At 34.5% G+C, this 13,306-nt stretch overlaps 1 protein-coding gene across 2 annotated transcripts in view; it reads left to right on the top strand.

Moving 5' to 3' along the window:
* NCAM2 (neural cell adhesion molecule 2) overlaps positions 1-13,306 on the top strand; it is a gene marked incomplete at both ends in the record, with an annotated part of 315,199 nt that overhangs the window by 267,525 nt on the left and 34,368 nt on the right. For both annotated transcript variants that reach the window (XM_082333672.1, XM_082333671.1), the window contains 3 exons: positions 1,745-1,864; positions 3,734-3,855; positions 11,640-11,820. In XM_082333672.1, coding sequence (XP_082189798.1) covers positions 1,745-1,864; positions 3,734-3,855; positions 11,640-11,820 — 423 coding nt within the window. The remainder of the gene's footprint in view (positions 1-1,744; positions 1,865-3,733; positions 3,856-11,639; positions 11,821-13,306) is intronic.

The raw sequence follows: 13,306 nt of genomic DNA, 5'->3' as shown, positions 1-13,306 counted from the left end.
ATCCTTCTCTTCTCCAAATTCTGTTCTTATTCTCATGATGGTACTTTATTTTTTCATGACATGGTTATACTTTATAGTTTGATATTTTTAAATCTCATGAAAATGATAAAGCTAAAATGTGCTGGAAGACATACAATTCTACTGTTTTGTTTCCAAGAAAGCAGTTATCATGTTTCAATGGCAAATTCAAGCAAAGTGCTCATAATAGAGTGTGAACTGTAAAAGTTACTGTTTTTCCAAAACTCATTAAATCCCTTTAGCTCCATATGTAATGGGACCTGTGTCTGTCTGCTGCAGAAACTAAAGAAATAGAAATTGTAATAAATCGGGACTCAAAAGAATAACAAAGAGTACTGACAGAAATAATTATACTTTCATTAAATATAGAACTTGAAAGGCAAGCCTGAAGCAACTATTAAAATACTCCTCTATAATGAAAAAAAACCTAGGCTCCCTAGAGACTGAGAAAGAGACTACTGGTTCTTTCTCAAGACATTACAATTCTATATCCTCTTGTAAGATAATACAGCGCCTGCTTTTCTGGGCAAGACAAATACTGATGTGCTTCAAGTAAAGTCCATCCAATTTATGTGCATGCCCCATTATGAATCTGACATCTGGAGAGCTCATCACAGAGCTGGGAAACAGCAAGCACGCAATTGCTGTAGTGACAATAAAAGGAAGCTTTCTTGTAAAGGCAGGGTAATGGTCCAAGAACTCTTTGTGGATCGGAGTTTCCAGGTGCATATTCAACACTGATGTTAGTAATATACAGTACTATGGTAATACATAATACTGCATTCCCATAAAGGATCCTGGAATCCAAATATCCTTTTCCTGAATTTTGTTTCTAGCTATGTTGCTGTACATTGCAGCAACAATATTCTTACTGCTGTACGATATTCTTTTTGGGAAGTTTTTCCCCCTGTTTTCTGCTACCTGATTCTCCAGGTAGAATCCTAGAGATAGGTTCAGGCTGTGTGAAAGATTGCTGCCATGGTTTCAGTCTTGATTTCTGAAAGCACGTCCTAAGTTCAAAACCATTTGCTTCCCAAAACACTTTTTTTTTTTTTTTTTTTGTTATAACATGATATGTGTTTCCATACACCTCTTAAATATGTACAAACATGCCTAATTCACTTTCAGGTGCTTAATAGATAACTCAGAACTCTTCCTTTGATCATCATAGCCACCTGTCACATTAGGTCTTGAATACATGGTTGAACTGGCAGAGCATAGCACCAGTAACTCATCACTAATGTGCATGTAGGTGCATCCAGGAGTGTAGACCAAGGATGGTTGATGCTGCTCTCCATGAGGGAGAAATGTCAAGTTATGAACTGTATGAAAGTGGCTTGAATGTGCATTAGATGCCCATTGCCAGCTAGGAGAAAGGAAACTGCCATAATTTTTTGCCAGATTCATGTCTCCTGTACTCACAATCTGAACATAAAATATCAGTCCCCGTCAAGGTCCTTAATTGTTGCCTATGGCTTCTGTAACACTGACATTCAATTCCTTCAGAAGCATAAATTGCTCAGTCACAACAATGATTTCATGCAGGTGAAAAAAAAAAGGGCTACTAGCACTCAACAAGAAAGCTAAGTTTGGAACCACAGGACTATTAGAAAATGGGACTCTAAGTTACAAGTAAAGCAAAAAAATTATGAAATTTGTTGACTTTTTAAAAAAATTATTGCTTCATCAAATTTTGTTCCAATATTTTTTCTTCCCTTTCCTTTAGCAATGGTTGTTCTCAGCAATTTGGAACCAAATACGACATATGAAATCAAAGTAGCTGCTGTAAATGGAAAAGGGCAAGGAGAGTATAGCAAAATCGAAATCTTTCAGACCTTACCTGTCCGTGAGTAATACCTGTGCTATTAAATGAAAATGTAACTAATTATTAGAATATGTTATCTCCAAATCAGCTAATAATTTCAAGTATGATTCACTGTGGATAATATGTTTTATATTTATACACTACTTCCCAGTGTATAACATCAGTCTTTACATTGTTTCTCAGAAATCATGTTTTGTTCCTCTTATTCCCTCCACCAAGTAGTATGAATGAACTTAAACTGGATAATTTCTCCAATTATCTATATTTTTGAGACTTAGACAAATCTTTATTTAATATTCAAGAGCACAAACCATGAAAGATATTAGATGAAGGACTTTTTCTCATTCACACTCAGGGTATTATAGACTTCTGTGAGAAATGAATTGGCCCTTTCCAGAGACATTTCTTCAGCAAACCATGGTGCCACAAGTTTTGCAATTATCAAGCCTCAAACAGAATTCTTAAGCTATGGAAAACTGATAAGAATAAATTGTTTTAACTATGGTTACGTGCAAATCATAAATGCTTCGAAGCAAATTCTATATTTGTAGTAACCTTTAAAGGCAAGAAATTCAGATTTAAATATTAAAGGCTAATGAAAAATATTTTTCTCGTATTACTTTTAAATAGAAACAATAATAAATAAATTAAACACAAAGGGAGAAGAAAAATAAAGGAACTACCAGATGGCCCTGTATAGTACTCAAACAGATATACCAAAATACATCAGCAACTATTACTAGACTAGTCTCTCATAAATCTGTTGCAACTGAACTGTTTTCTGAGTAGGGTGTTACTCAGTATAGTTAAGAATACTGGCCCTAATGGAATGAACAGTAAAAGTCACGTGACTACAAAGAACATAAATATTTCCATGTTACTATATTATGTTCTTATTGATATGTTTCTTCTGTCCAAAACTTGTAACTTGGCAGATTTAAAATTTCTATTTGATTTAAGCATGTGCATCCTCTAAATATATTGAATGGCAGATAAAATAATTTGCTGTTATTCATACGGGACATCATACCTGATCAAAAAACTGATAGAAACTGATAGAAATTATATATATGTTATCTGATAGAAAGCTAGGCAAATTCTACGTTGAAATCTAAATCAATTTATCTTTACTATGATAAGGGATAAACACAAATATTACAAATACTTCTAATGGAACTGTATCTCTCTGGGTGAATGCAAATTTACAGATATTTTGAAGATAAGATGCTTCAGTATGACAACACATGTTCATTTAGGATCTGATCTAAAACTTTATAATAGGTGTTGCATATAGAGAATGATAATTAGTCTGTGAATTTCCATTAGAAAAGTGGCTTAAGCTGGCTGTTAACCCTTCAATTGTACATTTAAGATTATTTTTATCCTTTCATTACAGATAAAATTGGGTTTGCTTTTGGAAATCTTATTCTTTATATTTATTCTTAATATAGACTACTCCAAAAGTGTCTAATTTTGCCTTGGCACATTTATTGAAGAGTTAAGTTAGCTAATATCTGTATTACAATTTATATCTTGCAAATGGGACTAAAGCTCATGCTTAATGTTAAGGTTGCTTTCCTGTAAGATTGTGTTACTCGTAAACTTCAGAGTGACTAGCAGCTCACCAGCCTTCCTGAATTGTTGGCTAAGTCATTTCTGAAGTAAATTACATTTGAAAGCGTCAAAAGTCAGAAAGTCTCAAAGAAATGAATACTTCTTTCATACTTGAAGCAAAGTATTTAACACATTTATTAAGGATGTTCTGCAGTGCTTGAAGGATCATGTTAATTTTAAAGATTTTGATTAATAATCTTGTGGACAAGCTCCCAGCTGTAATTTAAGACTTGTCTTATTGCTGAATTATTATCTACTGTTTTTTCCCTTGTTTAGGGGAGCCAAGCCCCCCTTCAATTCATGGACAACCAGGAAGTGGCAAGAGTTTTAAACTTAGCATAACTAAACAAGACGATGGAGGTGCCCCCATTTTGGAATATATTGTCAAATACAGAAGTGTAAGTATTTCAGTTAATCAGAATAGGTGGGTTTTGCTTAGTAATATCTGCTTTTAATGTAGAGAAGATCGTTGATATGATTTGAAATGTGACAAAATGGTTTGCATACTGCAAAAAGAAAAAAGTTATAGTATGTTTTCTCTTGTGACTAGGTTGCTAATGCCAGATTATTAAAAAAAAAAAAAGAAGGAAATGCACCCTGCTCTTCCTAAATGTATAACTAAAAGTTCATTCTAACAAGAAAGCTGTATTCTCTGTTTTGTTACATGGTAAATGAGGAACATTCGTGTTCAGCTCTCAAAAGTGCCGTAAATTAGCAGACATTAAAGTTACATAATTAAGTGTTGTTTGAACAACAAATTATTAACCTGTTACAAATGCATCTGTATTGATAGCATCCTAGAGATAGAAAGCTATATTCCAGTGCTCCATATTACTTTTAAATGAGATTAATTATCTAATCATGTTTCATATTTTCTATCTTCCTAGATTCCAAGGGTCAGCTTAAAAAAGCCAAATAATTGACAAATTGTCAGGACTTTCATGAGTGTCAGTGTACATACCAGTTCTTTAACAGCCATCGTACAGAGTTTCTGTTCTGTCAGCTAGAGTCTGATCTGGTATTCTCACCAAATCTGGCAAGTTTAGAAAACAGGCTTTTCTGCAATGAGTAATTTCTTTTCCTATGAAAAAAGTGGGGTTTTTTATTATTAAAGTAGCTAAAATATCCTTCCTTTCCTCATATACTATTTTTAGAAATGATTGTGTTGAAGAAGTAACTATACAGCTGGCAAAAGCAATGAATTTACGTCAAAACTGTGCATTTTCTAATAACTTCTTTGTGTTCTTTTAGGAAGATTATACTACTTTTGTCTTACTAGACCCAGTAAAAAGACATTTTACCAGAGTGCAGTAGCAGATTTACATGTCCATTTCGAGAGTCTAAAACAGATCGGCAATGTAACATCAGATATTTAGACATGTTAAATAGAAGGTAGTGATGACTGTATTTAACAAGAATAAGCAATCTTTGAGAAATTAAATGTTTGAGTGGTCCCAAAAAGGAAAAGCCAGTTCCTTATTTTGTAATAGTTTTTGTCACATTTCCTGATGTTTCCTATAATGTAAATTTTTGATGATATTTCTGGGATTATCCAAGTGCTAAACCTGGCATGTAAAATGATTTTCTTAAGCTAGGAATAAACAAAGAAGATTGGTAGCACCAAATCAATTGAGAAAAATTTGGTAGAGCATTTAAGAATAGCCTGAGGGAATAACCAGAAGTTATTCTGATATCTCGGATCCCTAAATCATAATTGACCTTCTTAAATGACTTTCAGTCCAGTGAGTACAGTGGGCATAAAAGAAAAGTAATTGTAAAGAAGAGAGAGGCTAGCAAAATATACAAGATGCAATGCAGTTTTGTGGGATTGAGCTTCCTAGTTAGATTACAATGCCTCTAAGTATTTATAATTGAGAAGACAAGAAAGTAAACCATTTGGATATAATATATGCATGCAGTATATGGAATTTAATCTGTTTCTGTGATTTAAGCAAGCTAAATGATTTTGGATCTATCCTGAATATTTTTGGAAACCTGGTTTTGATGTAGTGTTTTGACTAAGGTACAATATTATAGTATAAAAGATCACTTTTCATGTGTATTGTTGAAAGATAAATGTACAGTTTAAGCAGTAACTGGAAACTTAATAGGCTACTGAAGAAGATAGCTTTTACTTGGACCTCAAATCCATATCTCCTTAAGCTTCCAATTGAAAAAGCAATTTGACTAAATTAAAGGCCTTCTTACAACAAAAAAGCACAATAATTTTTGGTGTTTTGATCAGAATGAATGGATGCTATTTAAGGTTCTTAATTATCTGTTGACTGCTTCTCTTCTATCTTCCCCATTGGTCGTATTTAATTAGCTTTCCTATAACTCTTGCCAGCCTCATTATTAGCACCTGGACCAAAGTATTTGCTTGCATGTTTAAAGAGCATATTAGATAACAAGCTATACATCAGTGGCTTTTTCTTCTTTGTGTTTCATAACAGCTTATGTCTTATTAAGAGTCACTTCCCTCATATTTAAGTTTTATACAGATATTTTTTTTTTAAAAAACTGGGAGAACAACAGCCTTTAAGATATTATAGCCTGGTTTAGGGCAATTGGTGAGTTTTATTTTTTCTGGAAATCATGTGTTTCATTCTGTCAAATATTGCTTTCCTAATATCAATTTATTCATATTATGGGCAGGGCTTACTAACTATGATCAGATAAAAAGAAGCTTCACGTTTTGTTCTGTATTCCAGAGAAGTAGGTACTATGCAATTTTTATGAGTAGCAGCCTCAAATTGATTCATGCTGTTCCACAAAGAAAGTCAAGACAGTCTTACAAAGCTTCACTGATGGAGTCTGAAGCTGATGGCAAACATTGACTTCAAAGTTACCTTGGGAAAGAAAAGGAGGAGAGAGAGAGGAGAAGGGAAAACTGCTCCCCAGTAGCCAGCCAGGAAGAGCAGTGATGGGGATTCCCTAGACAAGCATCCTGTCCGATGCAGGCGGTCGCCCCCCAACCACTATTTCTCATAGTAACTGTGTAATTTTAATGGGAACCAACTCAAGCTCCCCTTTGGTTGTTCCTGCTTATGGTGCTATTAACGTTGGTTGGGGCACACGTGGTGATGTGCTGGTGTTGCACAATGGATGTTAGGCTTTGTGCGTGCAAGTTACTGAGGAAATGTGTACTGAATTTTTAAATGGCTATTATTTGCTGTGTTGTTTACTAAGTACTATAATAATAAACTAAAAGCTAGAGGGGAGGGTTGAAGAGATCGTACAGACTAAGGGGAAGGTGAGGAGATAAGGGAGGCCAGGAGGAAGGAGCACTTGGGATACAGGGGAGAGACTGCCACAGCAGCTCAGGGCCGATGGGTGACCAGGCATAGACCTGCAAGAGAAAGGCTACAAAGCAGCCTCTGGAAAGTATTATACAGGTTAAGCTTAGCACCAGAAACAGCAGGCAAACAATGTGTGATCACCATACAGGAATAATCATTTACGCATGACTCATAGTCACAAGCAAAAGTTTGTGCTTACTGCTCACATGTATTTTGACCATGATGGGTATTCTGTAGCTGCACATGTTGCAATTGTGAATTTGTGCCTGGTACATAATGTTGCCCACTGTTCCCTGCAAATACATAGCAGTCTCTTATCTTGAAGAGATTTGTTACCAGCCTTCAGTTATGATTTTGGTACCATATCCTGAATTACTTCATAATGCTTAAAAAGTAAGTATTGAAATAGGCTTCTTAGTGATTGGAAAAGGGAATCCTGTTTCTATACTTTCAGCTTACAGAATGCCAACAGTAAGCTAGAAAAAAAAGGGGGAGGGTGTTGATTTTGTTTTTCCCTGGCATGCCAAGTTTCAGTAAAAATTTGGAATTAGAATGAAATGATAAAAATATCCATCTTTTATGGTTTCAAGCAATAAAAAAATCATTAAAATCCTATTTTGAAAAACAATAACAGCATTTAATTTATTTTTTTCTTTTATGTCCATAATGATGTTTGGAGGAAATGTTAGAGGAGTGATTAGTTTTTGCAGGCCTAAAAGTTGTTCACCATGTTGACCTGTGACAATGTTAGTATTAATGCTCTGAATTTCGGCAGTGACAAGTGTTTGATTGATAGGTTATGTGCTTCACTCTTGTTTGACTGTGTTGATGGAGGACTGTGTTCATTTTGTTGCTTTAGATAAGTTCTAGAACAAACTTTTGTAAATACAAATCATTTAAAAAAGAGATAATTTCTCATTTACTCCCACTCTGAGATACCTACCATAAAATAATTAAATGGGTTTGCATCTCTGAGCTCCACTTTATCTGCCAGATCCTTGGACTTTCTGTGCATTTTAGCACTATGTATGTTATCAGCCATTTCGTGCTTTGTTCAGTATTTGTCCTGTGTTACCCAGACCTACAAAGCACCACCCTAATATAATGAATTCTTGTGAAGTCACTGCTTTAAATTATCAGGTTGTTTTCCGTGTGTATTTCTTGATATTTTTTCCTGCCAGCTTTCAAGATAGTGTGTCATCTCCTGCCCTTTTTTTGTCACAGGGTCCACCATAATAACAAGTCTGTTTGACCAGAACTTTCAGTGCAACAATTTAGGGAGGACAGAGAATAAGGGAAAGGCTTGAAGGGGGTTAATCACTTTTCCTCACTTTTTATGAGTTCCCAGAGAATGTGATCTTGGGTACAATGTAAAATGACCATTAAAGAGAGAGATGTTATTTTCTAGGCTAGGAAATAGTTAGGTGCCTAAACAGTGGATTGGCTTTACTTTCACTGTTGTTCAGATGTCCCCTCAGTTTTGAGAAGCAGCCAAGTCATGGTACACTGGAGTTTCACACTGCTTTGTTTGTTGCTCTTTTTTTGTCAGGGTATTTAGGTGCTTAGGCTACTTACAGCTGTTGTACAAATCTAGCTCTTAGAAACTTCTAAGATAAATTTGGTTGATGCATATATTTAAAGCCAATATACACGCAATTAAGAAATATATATTTTTTTTAGTGTCATTAGTCTGTGGCATTGTGGCAGGTTTGTTTCAACCAAAGACTTACACTGGGAAGAGGACAGTGTGAATCTAAAACTTAAGAGTAATGGAAGTGAGCAGTAAGATCCCCAGAAATTGCCAGTCATTGGTTAGTCTCACAGCGTCAGTGACCTTCTGTAAAAGAGTATTTTTGCATTATATGAAACAAAACGAAATGCAAATAAAGAAACAGTTTAACCTCTGAGGGTGCAGATCTGATTGAGGTCTCTGAAAATGTGCATTTGTTGGTGGATATTAATGATACAAATGCTAATAGTAAATGATTATTGAAAACATTTATATTAACTCACCCCTCAAATTAGACTGTAGCTTGTGATTTAGAAGTTTCTTTCATTTGTTGTAGAACACTGTGCATATGTAGAGCTTTCTATAAATTTTAAGCAATATTAATGATAGAACAGCCTAATAAGGTATGACGTGTTCTTTTGTAGTTCTGTTTTCTGCTCCTTAAGCTACCAATTGAAGGGTCTTAGCATAAACAGGGAGATTTGTAGGAAGATTTAACTGACAGACTTATTTTGTGTTCTTGTCCCTCTCTTTCCATTTCTGTTCTAATAGTAAAATAAATCTGGACACATTACTGAGCTCTACTTAGCAAAAAGTACTTGAAAATGCCTGTGAAATAACAGCTATAATGAAGGACATTGCAGTTCTTTTCTTTTTTTCTTTAAGATGCCAAAAGCAGATTGTATTCTGGAAACTTCATCTGTTTATCTTTAGAAGAAGACAACTTGCTTTCCAGATACTTTCTGTGTTCTTCCTCCTCCTAACTTGTGTTTGTCACTATAAAACATTTTGTTGTCTTTGAGCTCAGGGGTTGGACTTTGTTTCATTTATCTCAATCCACCCAGTTGGCTTCACTTTCAACTAAGCTTAAGGCGTCACTTCTCTGGCATAGCATGCAGGTATCCTGTTACGTTTCAGCTCTTTCATTATTCTTCACCTGACCAAACTGTGGAACAACTGCCTTTTCACTTATTCCTGTGTCTGCATAAGAGTAGCCTCATACAGAAATCTGTATAGTTTTCCTTCGAAATCTTAAGCTCATATTATTCATCGTACATAGTTCTAGTGTTTGTTTTCAAAATATAGTCATATATCTGTTTGCAATGCTGTCTTTTCCACCGGCAGGAGCCATATTAGCCTGAATCCTTATTTTCCAATTCAGTATATTTTTTCTCTTTCTGTGATTCTGGACCTCTTTGGAATTCCCCAGTATATTCACACGGTTGTATGTGCACACACCAAGATCATGTATGGATCTTCTGATTGCTTCACATTGATATTCTTTGGACTCTGGGTGTACTATTTTTTTTTTCCTAACTCCTCCCAAAGCTCACCAATTTAAACAGTCATTAAAATATGGTGCTACATAACGTTGCTATTCCTAGTATTACTAAGGAGTATTTGCATACGCATATTGCAATCAGTATTAATTCCTTTTATTTTAGCAGTGTTATACAAAAATATGTTTTGTAACAGTAGTTTGATATAGTGATAATATAAGTGGATTCACTCAGTAGAACGTAAATATGGGTGGATTCACTCAGTGGCATGTCCGATGATTGCAACAGAAATTATCCATGAGGATATAGGAGAATATCCTTGACAGAAAATACCAGTTTCACTGCATGATAAGTAAATTATTTTTACTCCAATGTATTTAGTTTTTTTTCATGATTTGTAATGTGTCTACCATCCTGATATTTTTCATTGGTCTACTGCTGCCTTACTGCAAATGCTCCTGAAAAGATGTTTTACTGTATTTTAATCATTCCCAAGACTATCATGTGTCAGTACCAATGCCAGTGCAGAAGAAGCAAGAAAGAGTTTAAGAAAAGGTGAAGTCAGCATGGAAAAACCATCACACTCAGCACTGATAGCAAATAAGTTATTGCAGCAGTGCACATAAGGGAGTTTAGTGTGTCACTCTATTTTCTGAAGACTGGGACCAAAAAAAAAAACCCAGGCATAAGGAGCATGATTGAGCCCTGAACTGTCTAATTTAGTTGCTATTTTCTTTGACACTTCTATCAGTCAAGAGTAAGATGCTTCAGCGAAGAGCCTAAATATAAGCTGCTGAGAAGCATTGTAGTCTGCAGCAAAAAGTTATACTTCCCTGTATTTGGAGATTTCCCCCCCCCCCCCCCAGAAAGTTTATATCCACTGACTGGGTCTGTGTTGTTGTATGGGTTGGATGGCCAGGATTTGGTTCTCAGCCATAGTTTTTGCCACTGTATGGTACCTCAGTGTTTATTAAGAATAGGACTGCATGGCTTCTTACTGACTGTTATTGATACTCCTTTGAACAAGATGGCTTTTGTGTTTGACAGTATATATTGTTTTATCCTTTTAGCTATTAGTTATTTTGTAATTCTCATTTGTATAAAGAATAATTAAATATATTATGCACTAAAAGGAGCGATTGCAAAGGTAAGCACTCCAAATTTATGAAATGCCAGAAGTAAGATTGCAACTGAAGTCCTCATTTGTTCCCTTTGTATAGGTGTCTTAGATAATTACCTGAATTATGAGAACCCTTTTTTTCTCTAGAACACCGTCTTAATGATTTACATGTATCCTCTCACCAGTGTAGACATAGGAATGCATACTTTCTCAGTGGTGTTTATATTGTTGCATATAACCTGGTTTGCAAAATGCTACTATAGTACCACATATTGCTTCAGTTAGTGTATGTTTTCATTATATAACTAATGTATGATACAAGCACAGCTTGTATTCACGAGTAATTCAAGTTTGGGTTTAATGGCAAGTTTCTTTTAAAGAACATTGATCAAAATGTAATTGAAACATCTATGCAAAATAAACCTTTTACAGAATTTATTCTTAGCAGCATTTGCAAATAATTATCCTGCTGTTCCCCAAGATAAACATGAGTATTTGAGCAAAGTATAAATTGAAGCCAAAAGGTTAAAAGTAATTGCCTAAAAAATCCCTAAATCCACATTGTGGAAACATGATTAAGAGTGGTCAAAATTACGAAAAGCCCAAGTACTCAGAACTCCAAAATTAGATTAGTTGAATGTTCATAACCTCTATAAATGAAACTTCGTATTTTTTGTGCATCATGTAGACACCTAGTTTAGATGAATAATACAAGAGGTTTTGAGAATTTAAATTAATATTTGCATCTTTACAGAAAGATAAGGAAGACCAGTGGCTAGAGAAAAAAGTGCAGGGTAGTAGAGACCACATCATCCTAGAGCATCTTCAATGGACCATGGGTTACGAAGTACAAATTACAGCTGCCAACAGACTGGGTTACTCTGAACCAACATTGTATGAATTCAGCATGCCACCAAAGCCCAACATTATTACAGGTAAGTTAATTTTAGAGTGTTTTCACTCTATGAATTGTTTGCTACTTGTAGTACACTAATGTGTGTAGTTGAACATAAGGTAACTGAAGTCGTCTTTAACTAACAAAGCCCGCAACCCCGTACTCTATTATCAGCAAAGACTCGATTCAAAACCCTTAAATAGGACCCCGTTTCCTACGTTTTTCTTAGTAATAAAGTCATTTGTAAGTACAGAACAAACACTGAATCTTCAACCCAGATGATGACAGTTAACAAGATATACAGTATTTAAGATATACCTGCTATACATTTTTAAGTTGCCTTGTATTGCCTATTTGGCTGTTGTAAACAACTTAGTTGTTAGAATTCTTGATTTCAATCCAACTCAAAATATCTCTACATGTCCTTCAAGATACACATGTAATAAAGATATTTGTTTTAGTGTCTGATGAGGTTAATACTTCAAATAGTCTTGTTTAGATACAATCTTACTGATTCACCCTAACACGGTGAGCATACAGCCTTCTATTAGGCCTATTTACAACCTTTGAAATCTATAGAAATGTTCATATTTTTAAGTGTGTAAATAGGAAGGTTTGGAATTTTTTTAAGGAAAACTGCATGGTATTGAAGAGTGAATGTGTTTCAGTATCTAATTTATCAAGTTTTAAAGCTTCCCAATGTGAAGTTATATTTTTGTGCGACAATGCAAAATTATTTAATTAAGAATAAACCTAAAATATGATGGTAATTTCTGATATATTATGAGTAATTTTAATTTTTATAAAGAAAATGTTATGACTAAGAGATCTCAAAACTTTTTATCTAAATTATGAGCTGATATCTTCAATATTAAATTCCAAATTAGATCAGTGTCATAATTACCATTTCAAAATCAGGTGCTAAATCCTGTAACATAGTATATTCTGTATGCCATATATTAAACTATTAGAGTATTAGAATCAAATTAAAATCTTGCCAAGTAAATATAATGGCCAATATATTAAAATGTAAACCATATCAATACCTGTGTTTCAATCCCAGCATCTGACTGGCATTGATCTTAATAAAGTGGCAATGAGTTTGAATGTCATAGACTACTGTGTCATCGGAAAAGTTTGACATAACTAATTTTCTTTCTGCCTATTGCAAGTTTTCTTCAAATATATTTTCAAGGAAGTTATCTCAAGGTGTCTGCAACATTTTTTAATATTCCATAGCAATGTGTTGATATCGGAAGCATTGTTACTTGCATTTATAGAAAGGAATAGGCATTTGTAATTCATTACTAGGTTCAGATCCAGTTCTAGTACAAATATTTGGATTATGCTCTTGAATTGCTGTAGTGAGAGTTGATTTGCATCTTGATCGAAATTCAGGGTCTCAATAGGCCTTGTGTACTTGTTTTTAAACAGATAGTGCCTTGTGATTGCCAACATTCAGAAATAAAATTTCACTACATGATCGAAAAAGAAAAGGGAAAAAAATGTAGGAAAGCTTATTTTCC

The sequence above is a fragment of the Platalea leucorodia genome (genome assembly GCF_965183815.1).
Source record: "Platalea leucorodia genome assembly, chromosome: 2".
NCBI lineage: Eukaryota > Metazoa > Chordata > Aves > Pelecaniformes > Threskiornithidae > Platalea > Platalea leucorodia.
This window is presented reverse-complemented; position numbering and strand designations above follow the sequence as displayed.